We start from the raw sequence: 23,228 nt of genomic DNA, 5'->3' as shown, positions 1-23,228 counted from the left end.
GAAGGATTTCTGTTCAAACCCAAACTGTCCTTTTAATAATAGGTTAGGAATCCCACTCTCTGCAGAAAATGACTCGTGGGATAGCTTCCCCACTACCCCCTGGTGGGAACCATGTTGAAGGGATGCAATAGCTCCCTTGGGAGGGGTAGCTCTTACATAAAAAGTGGGGCAAACTGAAGCTGCAGAGAATAAAATAATTAAAAAGACTTAAGTGAACATCTAGTTTCAGGCCAACCTTTATATTTCACTGCTGGGGAAACTGGGGACCAGAAACATGAAGTGGCTTTCACAAGTTCTAGAGCCAGATGGTAGTGGGGCTGGAACTAGGGCTCAGGATTCCCTGTCTGCACACCACCCAGTGCAGGTTCCCCACCCACAGCTGGTAGGGAGGAGGGTGGGGAGGGACTCACAGCTCTCACTGCTTTCTGAGGACGGTTCTGATGGGGGGGATGAGACTTCCAGGAAAAATCACAGCTTTAGGGCCCAATACCCTGCAATGAGGCCAAGAGAAATGACAGTGGAGACACCCTGGAATGTCTCCACAGGCCCAGACTTGCCCCAAGGTGATTATATTTGGAATGAATTATGAAGCTAATGTGGAGTGGTAGCATGAACCAGGAACCAAGAGATCTCAGGACTAATTACAAATTCAGCTTAAAGGCCCCACCTTCCTGTTCCCAGGAAGTCTTCCTTGATGGCTCCCTCCCTGAGTTCCCACAGTGCTTACTGTCTGAATCACGCACCTGGCATACCCCACACCATCCCACATTGCTAAATAGCTTCTACTAATGGCCTCCCCACTCCTTATCTCCTAGCAGCACCAGATATGCTCTCAGTGGAGGGACTGAGCCTTAAGCATTCTGGTCTCTCTGCAGTTGCTAGTGTGCAGGATGATCACAGAAGGGTTACACCAAAGGGGACCTCCCCTTCCCCAAATCAGTCACTTGTTGAACCAAGCATCTCCTTTTGTGAAGGAAGCCAAAGTCAGGACTGTCATTGCCCCAAGGATCAGAACAGGTTACAATGGGATTTTGGACACAGTAACAAAAGAAAAAAACAGGCAGAAGAAAAGACCTTCATTTATGAGAAGCTGGGAAAAAAACCTCTCTGTAAGTAGCTGTGCCACTAGAGAGAAACGTTGTGTACGGGCAGGTTAAGAAAGAACCTCTGAAATAAGCTTTCTCTGCCCCATTAAACCCTAGAATCCATGTGACCTTGAGTGAATTCATACTCCTCCCTCCCTTCAGAGGGGAGGGGCTGCTTACACTACCCAGTGCCATTATTGGTGTGGGGTGTTGTTTATTTGTTTTAAAAGCTTTTTCTGTTCATTTTACTATTGCTTTGACTTTATTAGTTACCCTGAGTACATTTCAGTAAAGTTGGATCTACTTATTCTGGGAATAATAAGTAATAAAGAATTTTTTTATAGACCATTTCAAAGTTGAACATCTGGAAATAAGATGGCATCTGTTATCAGGTTATCTAGACAAGTATATGCATGTGAGGGATTATGTGTGTGTATAGCCTTTGAAATGGATTCAAACAATGGATTATTGACATATGCATGTAGTACTTTATATACATAGACACCTAGATATCTATGTGTATATACAGATATAGACATAATTATTTTCAGTTGCCATCTGGTAATAACTTGGCATATGGTTTAATCTTAAATAGCTGTAACAATATCTATTTTATGTATATATGCAGCTATACAAAGTTATGAATATATGTCTATAAGTTTTAGATAACTTACTTCCAGTTGGCATTTATTATATATTACATACATATGTGTGTGGATAGATTCGTGTGCACATAGCATATTTATGGTTAGAAATACATATGCCCAGTTACATAGAAAGCTTGTTTTTGTTCAGTTGGAATCCAGAATAAGCTAACATGTTATTCTATCAACCATGATACACAGCAAGTATATATGCATAAGAGAAAATGTGTCGCTTTTCTCTAAGAAAACCCAGAAGTCATATGGGTTGCCTGAAGTGACATAAGTCTATATTTATTACTAGAAAATCAATAGTTTCAGTGTTTATCTTCTAAAGTAGCATAGGGTCTAGTGGGCGCTACAAATTCAGGGAAGAGCCCAGGAATCATATCTTGCACTGGTATAACAGCCTTCATCTGGCGGCGAGATAAAGTAGACCATCAGATTTTGCAGAACTCTGAGAAGAGCTGTTTCGGGTCTTGCTAGATTCTTGCTAGATTCAGCATTTTCATTTTACACTTGATCTTAGCCAAAAGGTCAAGAAGTGATAGCATTTCCACTCTAAACCATATGTTGACATGGTACTTGCCTCCTAACTCCTGTTTGGAGCTGGGTCTCAGGAGCTGGGGAGAGCTGGGGAGAAGCTGCTCAGATGTGGTGCTCAGAAAGGGTCAGACACTCACCATATGCTGTCACTGCCTTTGTCCATGGGCCATCCTCTGGGGTCATAGTACACATCCACGCTGAGGTTTTTGTCTGTGTCATGAGCTGAGTTGAAGTTGGTGATAACTCGGGAGGGAATCCCCAAACACCGCAGCGCTGCAAGTCAAGGGCAGTCTGAGGACTTGGGGTGCAGTGGAGATGGTATCTTGGGGTACCCCACTGCTGCCCACCCAGGAAAGGCACATCACACCCAGAGTACCTGTGTTGAGGGTCCCAGCGAAGACCCAGCACTGGCCGTATCGGACTGGCCTGAAGCCAGAACTTTGCCACTGCTTGAGGATCTCCACGCTGCCATTCCAGTTCCTCGGGTCCTGGCCACCTACGTAGTTACCACTCCAGTTCCCAGAAACCACACCATAGTCATCATTGGCATTGATCTGGGCAGGAAAAAAACCCCAAAGAAATCAGCACAGAGAGTGACATGCAGAGTTCAGGGGACAAGATAAGGAGACACGGAAGGAAGCCAGGGAGCCTCCTTCAAGAGGATTTTCTGTCTTTCTGGGTGATTTGGGTGATAATTGTGACAATGATCCCCCTAGGGGCATCAAGCGGTATATGAATTTAACAGTGCTTTCCTTAACAGGCCATGTTTGCCCCTAATTCACATATCATCCCCAGCTCACAGGGAAAACTGAGGCTCCGGGGCTTGTCAGTGGTGAGGGACGGGCAAAAAATCAGCCTGCAGGCAATTTCTGGCCAGAACTCATGGGCAGCTGCTGCTGCCTGACTCGAGAGTCCACGGTTTGAAGCTCTCTTTTGGTGTCCTGGTCTTCTAAACAGATCCCCTTAGAACTTCAGCAACTAACTTCTTCTTGGAAAGAATAAAGATGGACTGTTGCTTTTCATTCATTCATTCATTTATTCATTCCCTCAACTTAAGGCATGATTCTTGTATAAGTAACACAACCACGATGCAGTATGAAAAGAGCGCTGGACTAGCGATCAAAAGATCTGAGTTTCTTAGTCTTAGTCTTTTATAGACTCATATTGAAATATTTAGGGATGAAATGATATAATGTCTGCGATTTATCAAACAATCTGTGGAGGAAGGGACAGAGATGAAACAAGGACGGCCTTGAGTGGGTAATGGCTGAAGCCGGTGATGGGTACGTAAGAGTTCATTTTACTTTTTCCTCTACTTTAGTGAAAGTCTGAACTGTTCCATGACAAAAAGTTAAAAGAGAATGAAAAAAGGAGAAACCTGAGAGAAAAACAAATATCGTATATTATCGCTTATATGTGCAATCTAGAAAAATGGTACAGATGAACGTATTTGCAAAGCAGAACTAGACACACAGATGTACAGAACGAATATATGTTACCAAGGGGGGAAAGGGGGTGGTGGGATGAATTGGGAGATTGGGATTGACATACACACACTACTATGTATAAAACAGATAACTAATAAGAACCCGCTGTATTGCACAGGGAACTCCACTTTGCTGTACAGTAGAAACTAACACAACACTGTAAAACAACTATACCCCAATTTAAAAAATTTTTTTAAATAAAGTAAAATAATAGATAACTAATGAGAACCTACTGTATAGCACAGGGAGATCTACTCAATGCTCTGTGGTGACCTAAATGGGAAGGAAATCTAAAAAAGAGAGGATAGATGTATACGTCTAACTGATTCACTTTGCTTACAGCAGAAACTAACATAACATTGTAAAGCAACCCTACTCCAATAAAAAATAAAAAAAAAAGAAGAAGAAGAAACCCGAGTTGCAAGCCCAGCCTGGCTGCTTGTCAGCTGGGTGACTGCTTGTGCGGGAGTCGATTCCCCTCTCTGGGCCTTCATTCTTCACCTTCCAACACAGGGAACTTTAGAAACAAGTACTTCCTCAGCTGTCTTCCAGCAGCCACGTTTTCAGAGTTTATGAAACTTTGACTAGCATTTATCCCAACCTTACAGTGAGAACGGCTCCCTCTCTCAGTGGGGGCCACAAGGGCAAGGCCTATGAGGACGAACAGTCTGGAAATGGAAGGATCCTTGCCCAGGACAGGCTGACCCAGCCTTCCGCGGTCCCTCCGTGTGGTGGGTGAGCTCCACAGCCCCTCCAGGATGGTCTGGGCTGGAATAGCAGGATGGGGCCAGATGGGGCTCCTTCAAGATGGAAGATTGCACGGCCCATCCCCATCTCCTGAGTCACAGGTGCATCAGCCTCCAAAGTGGTAATCAGCAGGGTCATCTCTGACTGAAAGCCGAGGTTTCAAAGCCCCACACAGGCCATAATTCGCTCGTGGCCCAGCCCAACCAGGAGGGCTGGAGAGAGAGTGGGGAGGTTCCGCTGAGGCACCCAGCTCTGAGATCAAGTGTTTTGTCTGGAGGGCAGGGGTGAGTCAGCAGCTACTGGAGCCAGCTGCCTCCCCTCCCCTCTCCTGAGCTGAGGAGGCTCAACTTCCTAAAGTGCCTGAATCCAGCTTCCCTCGACCTTGGCGTTGGCTTTAATCCACCCCCTCCTGGGCCGCTTGGTTTTCCAGGTTGGGCCCAGGCCCCACTCCCTCTCTGCACTCTTCCCGGCTGCCTTGGTCCCCACCATTTCCTCAGCACCTCCACATTGCCTGGGCCTCCCCACAGCTGTCCTGTGAAGTTTGGGTTAAGAAGTGCTGTCTGATGACCCCCGATATCTATCATGCAGTCAGAAGGTCATTCAAATTTCTAACCATGTAACTAGCTTGTTAGCTTGGATATTCTCCCAACTCAAAAGGGACTTGAAATGCCTAGTCCATTAATCCAAAAAAAAAAAAAAAAAAAAAGATAAAGACACTCCTGAGTAATCATTTAGTTTCAGAGGGTTAAAGTTCAAGAACTCTCTGACTTTTAGCTTATTACTTTGTAACTTTTGAGCAGGCTATCCCTTGTTTGGATAATTTCTGATGGAGGTGCTCTCTGCACACTGACTACAGAGCAGTGCATTCCTCCAGGATCCAGCTTACGTGTGCCTCTGAGTGCACGTGCACATGTGTCTGGGGAAGTGGGGACAGGTTTCTCACGTGGAGGGACTGGACAAGTGAAGGAGGCCCTGGGCGGGCAGCTGGAGGCCTTGTTCTGGCCAGACTCACAGGCTGAGGCTGTGAGTGAGTCACTTCAGCCCCCTGGCGTCAGTTTCCGCATCTAGACAATGACTGTGTTGGCCTCTGCCCTCCCCACTGGCACTGGAGCCCTCTGTGCTGAGGATGGGATGAGTCAGAGCAAAGGAGGTTAACGCTTCAGGCTCACTCAGGAGCTTACCCCCTTTCCCAGGAGCCCCAGGGATGGAGCAAATTCTCAGCTTTGCCTCCTTCTGGTCCTGGCAGACACCCAAAGACCGAATCCTTCATCACTGGAGGAAGGCCTCGCAATACAGTGGAAAGGGCTTTGGAGCCAGGCAGCCTGGGTCCAGTTCTGCCTTTGCCACCCACTCGCTGTGTGTCTCAGGAATGTTCTTTAATGTAGAGGCTCCACGCGTGCGAAATGGGATGGTAACAGCCACAACTACATTTTGTGAGATGTCAACCAACGCTATAAGTGGTTGTGCCTAACCCATAGCTGGGTTTGATATACAGGAATAACTAGTTATTATGGTTTTCTCATCACTCACCATTGCACTCAGCACCCGGCCAATATACTGGGGATCGTCTCTGCGGGCCACATCAGTAGCAGGGTCACGGTGAAAATTCAGACTCTTATCCAGCAGAGAGAGGCAAATGTTCAGAATGCCTTCTTCAAACTGTTCAAAATGGGACCATATGTTACGATGAAAGAAATGACAAATAGTATCAGCTTATTGAAGGCACGGGGGCTACCCTTGTAAGAACCATGGGCTCTGCCCAGATCCTTCTACTCCACAGCCTCCAGAGCTGAGAGAATCTGAGGAACAACCACCCAACTTGGGCTTTAACCCTGCAAACTCATCCAGAACTCTTGCTATACACAAGGCCTTGAACTGAGGCCCCTAATGTTAATGGCACTCCCTCACTGTTATGAACTTGAGAGCAATCACTTGGCCTGTCTGGGCCTCAATTTGTCCATCTTTATAACAGGGGATCAGACTGAGCTCATCTCAAAGTTTCCATCTAGATCTGACATTGATCTTGAGCATATTACTCAGACTTTGGGGGAACTGATTAAAAAGATAAAATGTCTCATTAAATTGGAATTTGAAGCCATTTTCACAAAATAAGACTTATTTTTGTCATTGCTTCTCAAATGGAGAAGGCCAAGCTCTTTCTTGCCTTAGGGTCTTTGCATGTGCAGTTCCTTCGACCTCCAGTGCTCTTCCCCAAGAGATCTATCTGGCTCCTTTGCCTCCTTCAGGTTTCTGATCAAAAGTCCTTTTCTAAGAGAGGCTTACCCAGATCTCGCCCTTCAAAAATATCTTCCCTTCCATCCCCGGGTGCACCTTATGCCCTTACCCACCCCATCCCACTTTCTTTTTGAATGAAATTTAACACAGAACCCAACATATAAAACTCAACATATAAAATATACGGCAGATGTGCTCTGGTTGACTACAGAATGGGGTCTGGACATGGCAGAGAATGCACCTGTCCACCCCCTGCTGGACATGCAAGGTACCCCACCCAAGGCACTTCCTTGTAATGTCTTCATTTGTCTACTGGAGAAAAGAAAAGGTGGAGGGAATCCCTGGATGTTTTTCAGGCTGAGCAAACCTGGGAACTCTGTGGACTCAGATGTCATACTAATGAAGGACCTTTGAAAGGTCGAATGCACACGCCAAGGAAGCTTCCTCACATTCTTACCTAGAATGAATAACAGAAACTACATTATTGTCCCAAGTGTCTCTACTGGGCCTTATCCTCATTTGTGCATCATGGTACCAATAACACTTCATTGCATCAATTTAGTTATGTGTCTGTTTTGCCCACTAGATTGTGACCTCCTCAAAGACAGGAAATCTGTCTTATCCATCTCCTGTATCCATAGTGTGCAGCTTGGGGCCTGGCACATAGTAGGTCATCAGTAAATGCCTTCTGAATGGATGAATGAAGAGAAGGCAGGCGAATGGACAGATTTGGGAACTTCCACCTATCTGTGGGGCCAGCGGCTGAGCTTCTTGGGTATAATAGGGACATTACCACCAGGCTTTATGATCTTTTTACCTGTCCATAGTTCCAGCCAATCACGCTAATGTAACTTGTTCTTCCCACGAAGATGACGCCAGCATCTTCCTGAACATACTCCTCTCTCTCATCAGGGTTACTCATAAAGACACTATCGGCTGTTAGACACAAAAAGCAGATATTAGGGGTTATAGAGAGGACTATAGAGACCAGTCGTCCTCTCAGTCCTGAGTATCCTCCTGGGGGCTGGAGCAAGCCCCCCCTGCAACCCTTCACCCAACCTCCACTGAGGAGTGAAGCCTTGGGCTATAATGCTTCCACCTCATATTATGGGAACTATGAGCTTGAAAAAGAAGCTGGGATGACCTGAGAATCTGAAAATGAGACCCTTGGGAATGAAACACTTGCTTCTTCAGGCACAAGCTATCTCCACACTGCAGAATTGTGCTGTGGTCATTACACCGTACTATACAGTTTTCAAAAGCCCATGAGATCCCTGCAATAGCTCCAGAAATAGCAGGATGTCCATTTAATGGTGAGGAATTTGATGCTTGGAAGGGTAGAGTGACTGTCAGACACACAAAGCTGGTTAAGTGGCAGAGCTGGACTCAAACCCCTGGCTTCTGACTTCTAGCTTCTGTGCGGTTTCCATATTCCAGAAACTTTCCCTAATCAAACCTGAGTCCATGAAAATCATTCCCCCCATCTCCTTTCCATGGGCATCGCTTGGCTGTTGGCTGGGAGTGTGGGTGGCTAGGTGCCTACCTTGCAACCAGGGGTTAAAGAGCAGTATGAATGTTCCAACTTCCATAGTGGAGTCATTGCCCTCATAGGAGATCTCAATGCTCAGCGTGTATCTTCCTATGGGTGCATCGGCAGGACTGAGGATGGAGATGCTCAGAACATTGTTCTTGTTGTTCAGAAGTTGTGCACCCCAGCCAGTGCCACTTATCCTTTTGGAGAGTGGAAACACAGCCTTTGTCTTGTCCGACTCTGAGGGGTAAGGCCCTGTAAAAGAAGGCATAGGACAATGGAAACCAAGTAGTGTTGGCCAGACTGTGGGGAGAAACCAGATTCCAATATAACTGCCGGGGCCCTTTGGGAGACATCATACAATGAAGCATTGTGTTATGGCGCTGGAAGCAGCTGGAGAGACCACGTGGGCCAAATCCCTCTTGATGTGAAGACCGTGACCCTCAGACTCAGAGACAGGCCGAAACTTGCTCAAGGTCACACCAAGTCAATGGTAGAGCTGGGCTAAAGCCCGGGGCCACCACCACCACCATCCCTCGGATGCACAGCCCCAAGGTCTACTCAGATGTGTGTTGGCTGGGAGAGCAGGGAGCAGGTACCTGTGGAAGCTGTGAATGTCGCACTTCTGTTACAGCCGAGACATCGGTATACGGTCAATGACATGTAGAAGAGTTGGCCTCTCCGCACGACAAGCTCCTGGCTGGAGAACTTGTCTGTGTGATGTGCCTGCTCATTGAGGCTTATCTGCCAGTTGACACTCTGGAGTCCTAAAGCCGTGAGACAGAAAAGAAGACTTGAGATCCTCAGAGGCAAGGGGTGGTGGTGTGGGGGAAAAAGGGTAAGTTACCAAAGAGACTGCTTTTGGACAGGGCTCGCTGGGGAAGAATATTCTAGGAAGAATCACATGAAAATGCAAGCATAGCAAGCACTTTACAACCTATTCCCATCTGCCTTTTCAGGCTGCTGAAGCTCTGCACACACTAGTCCCACTTCCCCCTCCCCCTGGCCAACTGTCACTCAGCTCTCAAAGAAGTAGCTTCACCCAACTGGCCAGGAGAACTGAGTAACCAATTCTGTCCACTTTATCCTCCTTCCTTTGTGGATGGGGGCTCACGTAGAACTGGGAGGAGGCTACTTCTCTCGAATCCACCACCCTGGTTTGGCTTCCTTGCTTTTTCCTTTGTGTCCTCCCAGATACCAGGTGTCTTCTATCACTCCAACACCCAGCAAACATTTAGCTGTGTCATCTGTACTTTATATGTGCAACACCTCGGTGTTGGCCTGAGCATCCGATGCTGAGGAGGATTGTGTAACCCTGACAAGCATTTTGAGGTTGGACATTGGTCAATCACTGGCCTGGAAGGTCTTTCAAATGCTCACTGGCAAGAGTGGCCTAAGGCTGTGAGATCCCTGGATAAGACCCTGAGGACTAACACCTCAAAATCCACCCCCAAACTTCTCAGGTGATTGTGGAGGTGAGGGAGCTAAGCTGAGAAGGGTTTCAGAGAAGAAAGATTCCAGGAGATACGAGGAGTTTAGCCAATTTAAACCTTTTGAGATATTTAATTCCTTTGAGCTACATTTGAGATGTTCACCACCCATTCTTCTGCAAATGAAAGTGGTCTCTGTCTTTACGATGTGGCCATGGCTATGATGGGAGTGGAGTAGCCCATCCCAGCACCAGGCACAGCTCTTGTTTATACGTGTCTGTCTGTGTTCATCAGAATGTGCCTTCTTGAACTTTATCTTCTGATGCCTAGCACATTGCTCGACTGTATTAGGACAGTTAGACAAACAACCGAGGGAATAAATGAGCAAACAAACATAAAACTAATGTCATGCAATGACTATCATGACTAGAGCTCTAAATTTAGTCTATAAGGAAAGGTGTATATGGGGTATTTGTTCAATAAACATGTAGAGAATACGTATTATTTATAGAACACTACGTAAAGCACAATGTTGGGGGTGTGAAAATGTATGAAAAGTAGTTTGAATCCTCAAAGAGCTTCAGGAGTGCATAAGACGACATGTCAGAATGAATGGTGGAATGAGGTAAATCCAATCTCCCCCAGAAAAGGTGTCTAGGAGATGTAGGTAAGAATCACTTTCAGTTATAGGGATCAGAAAAAATTCATTGAAAATGCTGGGCCTTGAAGGAAGAGAGAATTTTGTCAGGTGCGTTCCAGGCAACAGGCAGAGAGGCCCAAGGCCCAGGAGAGCAGGTGTCTCATTCGGCTAGAGCAGAGGCTTTGCACAGAGGAGAAAGGGGAGGCAGGGAGGGCGTGGCTCCAGGGCGGGCCTGGGGCTGGGGGCTCCCATCCAAGCAACTCCAGAGATGGGCAGAGGCTCGTAAGAGACACTCTCTTGAGTGGGACGCAGACTCGGGTGATGAGCCAAAGGCTGCTGCTGAAGCAGGGCTCAGGAGGTGATCTCACCTCCACTTGGAGTACTAAAGATTCATTCATTCAAATGCCCACTTGTTCATTCATTCATTGAACAAATGGTTATTGAAAGAATAAATTAAGGTTTTTTTACTCAGGGAAACTAAAACATTCATGCAATCAAAAATATCTATTGAATGAAGGGCAAGGCAAACGGAGAGAAGGTGGGACAGAAGAGGATGAACGCTCCTGAATGCAGACATTGAATGGCGACAGCTCAGATCTCAGGCACCCTCTGGCAAACATCAAGCTCTACGTGACTTGCAGAGAGCTGGTTTGCTAAAAGCTAGGACTCTTTAGGGCAACGTCCCCACCTTTTAAACCCCTGCCTCTTACGAACTGTGCTCACTGCCTTCTGTGCATGGGATCCGGTAGAGCTTCACTCACTGTCTCGTTTTAGAAAAAAAGAAGAGCTCTTAGAAATGTGTGGTCTGAGGTCACACAAGCCCCCCTGGAGATTCTTCCCCGCTCCCAAACCCTAAAAGATATGCGCCTTCTCCCCAGGAGAAGCTTATTATTCTTGACCATGGACTCTTTGAGAGCAGCAATTATGTCCCCAGACAGCCCTCAGTCAAGCACAGGGGTGAGGAAAGAGGGGTGGCAGCGACTCCCATCTATAGCCAGCTTCTGCCTTCCCTCCAACAGGCCCACCTCCTTCTTTGCTGTGCCGAGGGTTATGCACTGTTTGCTATATGAAAAAAAGATGAATCAACATGCAAAAGTACACACAGCCAGTGTCCCTAGGTTTGCTTAAGTCCTGAAAAATAAAACAATTCTAACTATCAGAAAAATAGTAGCGATGTCTCCCTTTCACGCCAGAACGCAGTGGCTTGTCTGCAGGGAAAATGATGAAGAAGACTGAGCTCCAGGGTGCCTGGGCTGCAGAGACACCGAAAGGAGACGAAGGGCACTTTGCGTGGACTAGGTGAAGTCCTGGGGTGACTGAGATGGTCATCTCTGCCTCTCCCAGCATAAGCCCCGGCATGAAGGAGTCTTGCTCCTTCATGGGGTGCTCGTGGGACATGCAGAGCTTCTCTGAGCTGGAGGGTGAGGAAGAGCATGACACATTTGTCATCAGTCTCCTATGTGTCAACTGCTCTTAACAGTACGCAGAGCACCCCTTCGGGTGCGGGGAGGAGGGGCACCTGAGCCCTTACTGCCGGAAGGGCATCGTGTGTAACCTTTGTGGCAAACGAGGATACGCCTTTGCCCAGCGTCCCAAAGCGGTTCACAATTCCGTGGCAGCTCAGCTAACCGGCGTGGCCGGGCACTGAACACCCGCCTGCCTGCCAGGGTGAACACACAGCCAGCTTACCCCTCTTAAGTGCCAAACCTTTTTTTTTTTAACCATTTTTTATCGTTTTTGAAGATCAATGTTTGTTGAATTGAGAACATTGTTGACCCTGGCTTCTGTCAGGGTGTCTATCTTTTGAAGCTCATCCCATCCCCTTTTAATTTGCTGCTTCTAATCTCCGTGGTCTGAGAATTTGTGAAACCAGTGTTGTTAGAAGTGTATGTAACCTGAGTCAATAGGCTCTGAATGGTGGCCAAGGGCCTCTCTTATGGCATTAAAATGCATGGACTTTGTGACAGCGCTTTCAGTGGCTCAGAAGCCATTCTTCACAGAATCATGGAATCGAATCTGGAATTTTCCTTCTGGAAAGGACCTAAAAATTGGTCTAGACCAATCCACTGGTTTTCCAACAGATGAAACAGGACCAGAGAGGTTAAATGACTGTGTCAAAACTCACATAGCTGTCTGGTGCCAGAGCTAGCCTAGAGTAGAGTTCCCTGACCCCAAGCCTGGTGCTCATTCCACTACCTCTCACACCTCACAACATTTTCCTCAACACTTGAGGGCCCAGAAAGTCTGCTCTTTCCAGAATAATGAGCCCAGGGGAATGCTAAGAAATCATCTGGGGAAGGAAGCAGAAGATTTGGCAGGAGCTTCAGAATACTTGGGAGATACGGAAGGGACAAAGGACCATAATCCAGGGTGTACTCATTGCCCCCTTGGGTACCATATCTGGATTAAAGTGGCCCCACTTCTTTGTGGCCTTCCCCTTCCCCGTTCATTGCCATCAGTGAGAAATAGAGGTGCTCCTGAGTAAAGGTTTGCATTTGCATCTTAGCCTCAATAGCTAGTGTCCCCAGAGAAGCAGCCGACTGGAGCTCATCTGCAACCTCCAGACTCTCAGGAGAAAGACGGAATTCCAAGGGAGCTGTTAACTCTGAAATGTACTTGGGAAATAGGCCAAGCTAGAGGGCATTGGGTCTACTAAGTGTTATCAAGTTCAAGTAGAAAAGACAGTACACTGCTTTTCTTTTAGTTTTTGTCTTTCCTTTATGTTTTGCGATTTCCTCGTGGCTTAGAATGTAAAATCGATTGTTTAAAGTTTTGTTCTGAATAAATATTTACCTTTTGTATTGCTAAAAAAAAAACCCCAAAACAGTACACAGAGCACCTTACACCTGTCATCGATGAAATCTTACAGAAACTGCAAACTGAGGGGGGGATTAGCAGATACACACTACTATATATAAAATAGATAAACAACAAGGTCCTACTGTATAGCACAGGGAACTATATTCAATATCTTGTAATAATCCTATAATGGAAAAGAATATATATATATGTATAACTGAATCACTGTGCTGTATGCCTGAAACTAACAGAACATCGTAGATCAAGTATACTTCAACTAAAAAAAAAAGAAAGAAACTGATACCTTATTCGAGGTCATATACCTAATGATTGGCAGAGCCAGGATTCTGAACCCAGGTCTTACTGACCCTCCCTGTTGCCATGGTCCCCTGTTCTCCACCTGGGAGGGGGACCCAGGTGGTGAGAAGCCCTCACTGTGCATTGTCCTCCCTTCTGGCATTTGCATCCTGACACGGAGGAGAGAGTGAGCACCTGGAAGGGGAAATGTGTTCCAAAGGGCATTCTACTGGGAGGTGAGTAGAAGAGGAGCATCCCTGAATCCCGAGGGGGACGGCATGCTGAGTGCACGCTCCCAAAGTCCCCAGGTGGTTCCTGCCTCCCTCGGTCACCGCCCCACGTGTGAGCCCTAGGATCGTTTCTGCCAGCCCCAAATCAAGGATCTGATGATCCTGTCTGTGGATTATCCAGGGCCTTTGTTCTCCCACCCACCACCCCTTGGCATAGCACTAATCACAGCCAGAGTGTTCTAGAAAGGATAGAGCAGGGGGTAGGGGAGGTGCACAGCCATCCAAGTTTCTTCTTGAGTTTACAACTTCATGGATGTTTATGAGCCTCAGAGCTGTTTTTTACACCTGCCTGGATGAAGGGCAGGGATGAAAGGACAGTGGCTTCGCCCTTACAATTGACTCATCAACACAGACTCTGAAAAACATCAGAGGGAGAAGCCTTGGAGACCGAGCATCTCCCCACACCCTTAATTCTGGCTGTGAGGACGTGGAGGCCCAGGAGGTGGTTTGCCCACAGTGGGATGTTTCTGAACTCTCATCCAGGACCCGTCTCACAATCCCACACCGCCTCCTTGAGTCACTGCTTAACTCTACCATCAGGCCGGGGGCAATTTCCCCAATATTTTTTTCCTGAGAATATCAGTGTCACCAGCAACACTAATGTGGTAGCAACTGACAAATGTCTATCCCAGGGCTTCCCTGGTGGCGCAGTGGTTGAGAGTCGGCCTGCCGATGCAGGGGACACGGGTTCATGCCCCGGTCCAGGAAGATCCCACGTGCCGCGGAGCGGCTGGGCCCGTGAGCCATGGCCGCTGAGCCTGCGCGTCCGGAGCCTGTGCTCCGCAATGGGAGAGGCCACAACAGTGAGAGGCCCGCGTACTGCAAAAAAAAAAAGAGTCTATCCCAGTATTCACTTGCTCCTTCTTTCTTGGTAATAAAATCCCCCATGTTAATGGCCAGGCTTCCCTGCAGCTGGGGGTCATGTGAATGAGTTCTGGGCAATGACTTGTAGGTATAGTGATGTGTATTAACTTCTAGGAAACCTCTTTTTCTTAAATTGAGGTGAAATTCACTGTTTTAACCATTTAAAGCATACAATTCGGTGGCATTTAGTATATTCACAATGTTGTACAACCATCACCACTATCTACTTTCAGAACTTTTGCATCAACCCCAAATATATCCCCCACTCATCTGCAGTCACTCCCCATTCCCCGCTAACTGCAGCCCCTGGCAACCATTAATCTACTTTCTGTTCCCCTGGATTTGCCTATTTTGGTCATTTCATATCAATCAAGTCACACGTGTACGTAGTCTTTGAGTCTGGTTTTTCACTTAGCATAATGTTTTCAAGGTTCATCCATGTGGTAGCATTTATCAGTAGCTCCTTCCTTCTTTATGGCTGAATAATATTCCACTATGTTTATATACTGTATTTTGTTCATCCATTCATCAGTTGAGAGACATTTGGGTTGTTTCTACCTTTGGGCTCTTGTAAATAGTGCTGCTATGAACATTCATTTGCAAGTATTTGTTTGAATACCTGTTTTCAATCCTTCTGAGGAAACCTCTTTTTCAAAAGTTGGCAAATGCCCTTAGCCTGCTCACTTCCATCTTCTTCCACCTGCTGCCCGGGGTGTGGGTGTGATGTAGACTCAACTCTAGACCACGCATGCCCTCAGGACATCAGAGTGGAGAACTGCACAGAGCCCAGGCCCCTGGGGATTGTGCAGCTGTCCTCTCCACCAGAATGGCCTACATCCAGGCCTATTGTGTAGGGAAGAAGTAAACTTCTGTCTTGTTTATTTCTCTAAGCCATTGTTATTTGGGGTTCACTGTCATTCACAGCTAAACCTAATTACATATACCTGATAATGTAACCTCCCCTTCTTCTGTGGTCCACCTTTGGCAGGGGTAACATGAGAAGCACAGAACAGATTCCAGATTGTGAAAGCGGGCTCACTAGGCAACCGTCTCCATCCTTATCAGCTGGGCTCTGTAATCGAGTCACCTGCAGCAGGTGGGGAGGATGACTTGGTTGCAGGTGTGGGACTGGGGTTTTCACTTGCTGTTTCCGGGAGGACCACAGAGAGCTGCTGGCAGGTGCCCATCACATAATGATACTCTAGGGGCTGCGTCTTCCCCACCGGCCCAGACCCTATTCCCTAGGTCTCTTCTCTAGACTAAGATTTTTTTTAATCTTACAGATTTCTAGAGTTAATTAGGGCTGAGAGATATATTAAAAGTCATCTAGCCAAGTGTCTTCAAGCTTTTTGTTAGAGACTTCATTAATACAGAAATACATTTTGTACATTGCTTACACACATGGGTCTATGATTGACGTAAAGTTTCACAAAAAAATACTAACCCTTACTATGTACAATGCACTGATATTTTCTGGTTTTTTTTTTCTTTTTATTTGCTGATGACAATCCACTAAACTGATCTCACAACTTGCTAATGGGTGACAACTGGCAGCTTGAAAAACAGTGATGTGATCCAATATTCCCATATGACAGGTAAGAAAGCTGAGGCATTGGAAGGGGAAGCCATCTGCTGAGATCACAGGGTAGTTTAGAGGCAGAGCTTGGCTCAGAAACCAGGTCTTAGATCTTGGTCACTGGTGGGCTGTGAGTCATTCCCAATGCCCCCCTCAGCTCCAGGCACCGGAACGTTTCCAGCTCCTGGCAGGACCCCCACTCGCTCCAGCCCTTGCCACTCTCTTCTTTCTCTCTCTCTAGCCTGTGCTGCTTCCCTTCATCTTTCCCCCACATTCAGACATTTTCAATCCCTGTGCAGCATGGGTGGTACAATTTCTTGGCACCCAGGTCGTGGGGAAATGGGGGTTCCCTGGGTGGCTGAATGAGGGGCTGTTGAGGATCCCGGGATGAATGAGCCCTGAACGGATGGTCTGAGCAGCCTTGAGCAAGGTCTCAGCATCTCTGTAGAAGGGGACAGTGAAACCAAACATCCTCCCTTGTAGGGCTTTTGTTGGGATTCCACGTGTGCCCATCACTAGGGCCTGGCCCTCTGGCAGGGGGATACAAATGCCTTAGGATCCCACACATAATGGCACCAGCAACACAGGATAGAGGAGGGTTTGAGCTTTCTCATGGGCTGCCATTGAGGGCCTCAGATGTGCAGACACTGCTAAGCATGTGTGAGCATGTGTGAGCATGTGTTCTTTTATAGTTACAAACTCTTCTATGTTGTCATTCTCATTTCACAGATGAGTGATTTGAAAGTCCAGTCAGGTGATGTCACTTGCTAAATATCATTTGCTCAGGCAGAGCCTGGCCTGAGCCCAGACTGGGAGCTGGTGCAGCCTGACCGCACGCAATTTCCACGCTGCCACCCTGCAGCCAGCTGAGGTCATGGTGGTGGCATGACCTGGGCACAGTTCCAGGAAGCTGCCAGAGAGAAAGGGCCACCCACAGCTTCCTCCCCTACGCGACATTATATGGTCAGCATGAGAGGAGAGGAAGGAAGAAGGATTCTGGGCCCCCTTCACTTCTAGAGAGAGTTTAGGATCTCTTAGACCCTCACTGAGTCCAAGGATCATTTGGAGAATTCATATTAGCCTAAGCCCCACCACTGACCCACGAAATCAGGATCTCGATCTCTGCGTTAGGGACAGCGTTGATTTTTTTCCCTTAAACTCTCCTGGTGATTCTAATTCAGAGCCAGAGCCAGGACTGAGAATCACTGCCTTAGGCCTACATAGCGTTTACACTAATCAAAGCTCCTTTCAGCGAATTCTCTCCCCTGAGCCACACAGCTGCTCTGGGAGGGAGGCAGATGGGGCAGTCACCATCTCCTGTTTACAAAGGAGGAAAACAGACTGAGAGAGACGAGTGCAGACTCCTTCGGAATCCCCCTCAGCCCCTACCAGAGACCTGAGTCCCCGTTCCTTACTTCAGCGATCCAGAGACCTGAGTCCCCGTTCCTTACTTCCTCACTCCAGCTCACACCCCAGGCCAACACGTGGGCCCTGGGGAAGGAACCATTGCTCCAGCTGTGGAGCGCAGCCCAGCAGGGTGGAGGCTAAGCCGAGAAGTTATCTGAGGTGAACAGAGCAGCACGGACACAGCGCAGGGGCTTGGAAATGGGGAAAGAGCCGCTGGCATCCCAGCTCCCAGGAAAGGGCTTCTGTGCAGACCCACAGCCCAGAACGGCACGGGTCCTCTGCACACTGGGGCTTGAGGCCAGAGAGGGTAAGTCCTGAAGCCAGCGCTCTGCCCAGCAAAGCGGCTGGCGGGAAAGCGCACCATCCCAGCGGGACAGGGCGTCAGCCCTCAGCACAGAGGTTCTGGCCTCCTGCAGGCAGAGGTCTGCATCCAGGTTGGAACCTTGGGGATCCTGCCTCTGACCCAGGGCCTCCGAGTGGCTTCAAGGATGGGGAACAATGCTTCCCCTCCACACTGGGCCCAGCGTCTGTGTCCATAGCCTGCATTCCTGTCTGTCGTGGGGCTCTGGCCTCGGTGCCGGGCAGGCAGATGGTGCCCGACCACTCTGTGCAGAAGGCTGCCAGGCCTTCCTCCACCACATCATCCCCCACTCCGGGAGGCGGAGTAACCGCACACCCCGGATTCCAACACGAACCTTAACTTGGGAGCTAGACGCAGCCCTCTCAGACCAGCACGCTGTGACCCTGATAGTCCCCTGGGTCACACGTGCCCAACCACCCACGTTTCTTTTCCTGTTCCCTCCGCCCAGAACACTCCTCATTCCACAAAACTACTTTTTTAAAAAAAATTAATTAATTTGTTTTTTTGGCTGCATTGGGTCTTCATTGCTGCGTGCGGGCTTTCTCTCGTTGTGGCGAGCGCGAGCTACTCTTCTTTGCAGTGTGTGGGCTTCTCATTGAGGTGGCTTCTCTTGTTGCGGAGCACGGGCTCTAATACACGGGCTTCAGTAGTTGTGTCACGTGGGCCCAGTAGTTGTGGCTCATGGGCGCTACAGCACAGGCTCAGTAGTTGTGGCACATGGGCTTAGTTGCTCCGCGGCATGTGGGATCTTCCCAGACCAGGGCTTGAAGCCGTGTCCCCTGCATTGGCAGGCGGATTCTTAAGCACTGCACCACCAGGGAAGCCCCCACAAAACTACTTCTGACTGAGTCCAACTCATCGTCCGTACCAAGTGCCACCTGTGTCCCAGGGTCTTTCCTACCCCAAACCATGGCCAAGATTAATCCCCTCCTCCTCTTGGCCCCCTGGCTTTTGCTTGGATTTGTAACACAGCCTAATGACAATCCACTTCGAGCCCCACGAGGGCAGAGACCGCAGCTCAGGATCTCTGTGCTCCACCGCGCCTCGTGGCTCTTTCCCTGGGTGTCCAGTAAGTGAACCCGTTCATTCAGGAACCATTTTCTGAAACCTGCTTGGCTGACTGACCAGGACGGGCCAGGAACTCAGGTGTGAGAGCTTCAAAGGAGTGAAGGTGTTTCCCTGTCTCTCTTTTTAAAAATTTGATTTTCTCTGAACTGACCATCGTCCACATTTCACTGTGACCTTAGAACATCTGGTGGATCCAGAAGTTGAGCCTTAAGAGCTCAATTCCATGAGTCACAGGCACTGACACACTGGGCCCCTCAGGACGTCATGCAGGTCTCCCGGTGGGCAGGCTGTGGGTGCGCATGCCCCCAGAGGGTGAGCCTCTGCTGGGGCCCATTGCTCTCTGTCCCGGGTGCCCTTTCATGGTGAGAGAGCTGTCAGTACTGGCAGGAGCCTGGAAGTCTATCCATTTCAAGCCCTTTGTCTTGAATCGGGAGCCTGAGGCTCAGCGGCAGCAGAGGCTCAGGCTCAAATGAGGAACCAGGTTCAGTACTGCTTTCCTGTGTCGCAGACGTCACCCGCACTCATGGATAAGCTCGGCTCTGATAGTAGGACACAGTGGAAAGGGTGCTACTAGAACCGAGTCTGGGCCCTGCTATCAGCTTTCTGTGGGACCCCGGTAAGTGTCTGTACCTTCCTGGGCCACCATCTCCTCCAGAGGGAGGGAGATGGCCTGGCTGACAGCTGGCATCCCCTCTTGCTAAAGTCTACAGGATCCAAAGCTCCCCTTCTTAGCAACCCAGCACTGCTGCATGCTCACGGGAGGAAGCTGGGGATAAGGGAATGGTCCTTTTTGCTGCCACCCTGTCCTGGTCTTTGTGACTTCTGAAGTAACCAGCATTGCCCGTTTGCATCGTGCTCAGCGATTTCTTGGGCAAACCTTCCTGCAGACCTAACCACCATTCACAGTATTTTACCGGTTTGACTCTTGCCTTGTTTGGATTTGGTGTAGCTGCCAAACCACTGGGCAGAGCACCCATGACAGGCAATAATTAGCCTGCTGCTTAGCAGGGGCGCCGTCAAAGCCGAGCCCAGTCCTCAAAGTGACCGCAGAGCCAGAGAACCTGAGCTCCCCAGCAGTGATTTTTCACCCCCTTCCCAGGGGCCGCTGGTAGGAACTGTCCTCGGCACACCTGCTCCCTTCTGCTCCTGGCGGTTCCAGCTCACCAAGTCACTTTTTTTTTTTTTTTTTTTTTAACATCTTTATTGGAGTATAATTGCTTTACAATGGTATGTTAGTTTCAGCTTCACAACAAAATGAATCAGTTATATATATACATATGTTCCCATATCTCTTCCCGCTTGCGTCTCCCTCCCTCCCACCCTCCCTATCCCACCCCTCCAGGCGGTCACAAAGCACCGAGCTGATCTCCCTGTGCTATGCGGCTGCTTCCCACTAGCTATCTACCTTACGTTTGGTAGTGTATATATGTCCATGCCTCTTTATCGCTTTGTCACCGTTTACACTTCCCCCTCCACCAAGTCACTTTTAAAGAGCTTGCTGGTGCTTCTGGATGTGTAGTTTACTTAGGAGAATTCCGGCGCTGCCGATGGTTTCTTTTAAATCAACTCACATGCTGTCACTCCCTCCCTCCCTTGTAGCCCTGAGATGCACTTTTCTTTGCCAGAGTGACTGACAGCTGGTAAAACTGCACTGAGACAAACAGAAAGCAGGTACCAGCTGGCTTGAAAAGGCAAAGCTTGTCTGTCTGTCTAAGGGGACGTGACCTCCAGCTGCGTTGAAGACCCTGCCCATTATTCAGGACTCCATCCCAAACACGCTCTATCTCCGGGACCATGCTAGAGGGAATAGGCAGCCACTGAGAAAGAGAATCCTAAAATATCAAGGTCTAGCCTTCAGAGTTCCCAAGGCAGCTGTCCCGAGCTGGACACTCTTGCCTCTCAGTCGGCCCAGAAGCATGGGCATCCAGCGGGGGCTGGCAGAGAAGATTCCATGTACTCACCAGACATGTTTCACCTTCCTTTGCCTCCTCTCTGGGTTCGTCTGGGAATGGCACAGATGGTGTGGGGAGACTGGCCGCTGGGATCACCTTACCATTTATAGAAGCTTCTCCTACACACCCCAGTGAGAGTCCTAATGAGGTGGGTGAGGCACCCACCTCATTACAGGTCCTTCCTGTAGTACCTGTAAGCGTTTCACTAACCACATACTTGTCACCCAATGGAAGGTCATGCTGCTTGTGCAAGACCAGCTTGGGGAGAAGAGGGGAGGTAAGAAAAAACATGCAGAGTTTGAGTTTATGATTTTTTTTTCAAGATGAGCAACTTCCTGGATCGTAGGGTTTAGGAAATGATGTCATGTTTTTCTCTTGTTTTTTTACGGTACGCGGGCCTCTCACTGTTGTGGCCTCTCCCGTTGCGGAGCACAGGCTCCAGACGTGCAGGCTCAGTGGCCATGGCTCATGGACCCAGCCGCTCCGTGGCATATGGGATCCTCCCGGACCGGGGCACGAACCCGTGTCCTCTGCATCGGCAGGCGGGCTCTCAACCGCTGCGTCACCAGGGAAGCCCGATGTCATGCTTTTCTTGAAGTAGTTTGTCCAGAGCTGATGCTGAGAAGTCCCTTGGGGAGGTCAAAGAAATGTCTCCCCAGAATGCAAGCAGAAAATTGCCTAGTCCTTTCTCACCATCTGCACACGCTGATGGTCTCCACTTGCATGAGGGGCGTGAGATGCTCATCACGGTTCACTGTTCAGGTTGCAGTGTGCCAGAAAGTGCATTTGATTTGGGGTTAGAAGCACTCAGTTCCGATGCTGGCTGGGTCCTGGGCTATCACTAAACCTTGAAACCTTGGAAGCCTCCTCTGACTAGAGTGGAGGCATGCCCACCCTTCTCAACTCGATAAGTGGGGGAATAATCAAATAGGTGATGTGAGTGGGAAGTGCACGGATGTGCACCATAATGGATTAAATCCAGTTGTCACCTGGAATCAAATGTCGGTTTGATTCAGATGTGGGGAGGGGCGGGGGGGGGGGACTGTTCTTTTTAATGAGGCAGTGGGGACAGCCCCTGAACCTGTAGCTGTGGCATGCTTTCATTCTGGCTCTGCCATGTACTCTCCGTAACACTGGAGGGTAAGTCACGGACCATCTCTGAGCCTAGCTTCTATACTGGTTACATAAAGGAGAGGGAGACTCTCATTCTACGTATTTTATTTGCTTGTTTGTTGTTTTAAGGGGATATATTTTTCAAAAGATCCTATTGTGGCTGTTTACAAGTTCCAAGGTTTCCTGTGACAGACAAGGGACTGTTAAAACGTGATAGTGCTCCAAGGGTCCATGACAGAGTGGAGATTCCCAAGGCTTCCCCCAGGCTGGAGGGGGAGGGAAGCACCAGGACATGGTTAGGGCGTTAGGGAGAAGGTGGGAATGCTGGATCTTGAGAGAAGTGAGAGTGAATAGACAGGCGGACGGGGAAAGAGGCATCCGCATTGTGTCTCTGTGCTCTGGGCTCCCACAGCACTTGGTACATCTTAGGGCCTCTCTTACCAAATGCATCTCCCTGCACTGGGGCAATCTGGTTAGGTCTGTCCCCATCACTCACTCTCTGAAGGTCCAGGCTGTGTGTTATCCACATCTTCTCAGAACAGAGCATAGGCTTGTCACATGGCAGGAGCACACATATTTTTGAATGAGTGGATCAAACAATCAGTGTAAAGGTGGAAATAATTACCATCAATGTAGAGCCCACCCTGGGCAGGCACTGTCTAAACGCTTCACATGTATTACCTTTTCTTGTCTTCAGATCAGTCTTATGGCATGGGTACCATTACTTTTGCTATCTTACGGGAGGGAGAAATGGGTTAACACAAGTCTGTGTGACCAGGAGATTCACACCCATATGTGAGCGACTCCAGAGCCCATCTGCTTAACCTGGAGGTTGGCCGCCTAAGTGACGTGGGACCTCAGCCTTTCCCAGGCCTCTGGCGGCTCTGTACCCATGGCCCCGTGGACTGTGGCCACTGTTGGCTCTGGCAGATGACTCGGAAGAGAGCAGAGTGTAGAGAGGTAATGGCGGGGAGAGCTGGCCCCAGCAGCAGCTGGGTGTGTGGCACGCATCCTGGCCCCTGCCGTGGCGCTGGCTGGCACTCTGGGCAAGGCCCTCACTATGCTGAGTCAGTCCTGCCAGAAACCCCGAGAGCTGCGTGATTCCAAGGGGATGAGCGGATGTGAAGGGCTGCACAAGCCCTCAAGCGAGGGATAAAGA

At 48.7% G+C, this 23,228-nt stretch overlaps 1 protein-coding gene and 1 long non-coding RNA gene across 2 annotated transcripts in view; both read right to left on the bottom strand.

Annotated features, from left to right (window-relative positions):
* The window catches only part of TGM3 (transglutaminase 3), a 42,527-nt gene extending 21,435 nt beyond the window's left edge, over positions 1 to 21,092 (bottom strand). Inside the window, exons 1-7 of the mRNA XM_027078728.1 lie at positions 20,966 to 21,092; positions 8,872 to 9,039; positions 8,285 to 8,527; positions 7,559 to 7,677; positions 6,037 to 6,165; positions 2,649 to 2,826; positions 2,410 to 2,545 (exon numbers count right to left, since the gene is read on the bottom strand). Of these exons, the coding sequence (XP_026934529.1) occupies positions 2,410 to 2,545; positions 2,649 to 2,826; positions 6,037 to 6,165; positions 7,559 to 7,677; positions 8,285 to 8,527; positions 8,872 to 9,039; positions 20,966 to 20,972 (980 nt within the window). The 5' untranslated portion in view covers positions 20,973 to 21,092. The remainder of the gene's footprint in view (positions 1 to 2,409; positions 2,546 to 2,648; positions 2,827 to 6,036; positions 6,166 to 7,558; positions 7,678 to 8,284; positions 8,528 to 8,871; positions 9,040 to 20,965) is intronic.
* Positions 15,544 to 18,498, bottom strand: LOC113605401 (uncharacterized). Its single transcript, XR_003427201.1, has 2 exons — positions 17,601 to 18,498; positions 15,544 to 17,564 (listed from the first exon to the last, which is right to left on the bottom strand). It is a non-coding gene; the product is annotated as an uncharacterized LOC113605401 (long non-coding RNA).
* Positions 21,093 to 23,228: the final 2,136 nt, after the last annotated feature.

The sequence above is a fragment of the Aethalodelphis obliquidens genome, unplaced genomic scaffold, assembly GCF_003676395.1.
Source record: "Aethalodelphis obliquidens isolate GAN/ISIS:26980383/991018 unplaced genomic scaffold, ASM367639v1 scaffold42, whole genome shotgun sequence".
Taxonomy (NCBI): domain Eukaryota; kingdom Metazoa; phylum Chordata; class Mammalia; order Artiodactyla; family Delphinidae; genus Aethalodelphis; species Aethalodelphis obliquidens.
This window is presented reverse-complemented; position numbering and strand designations above follow the sequence as displayed.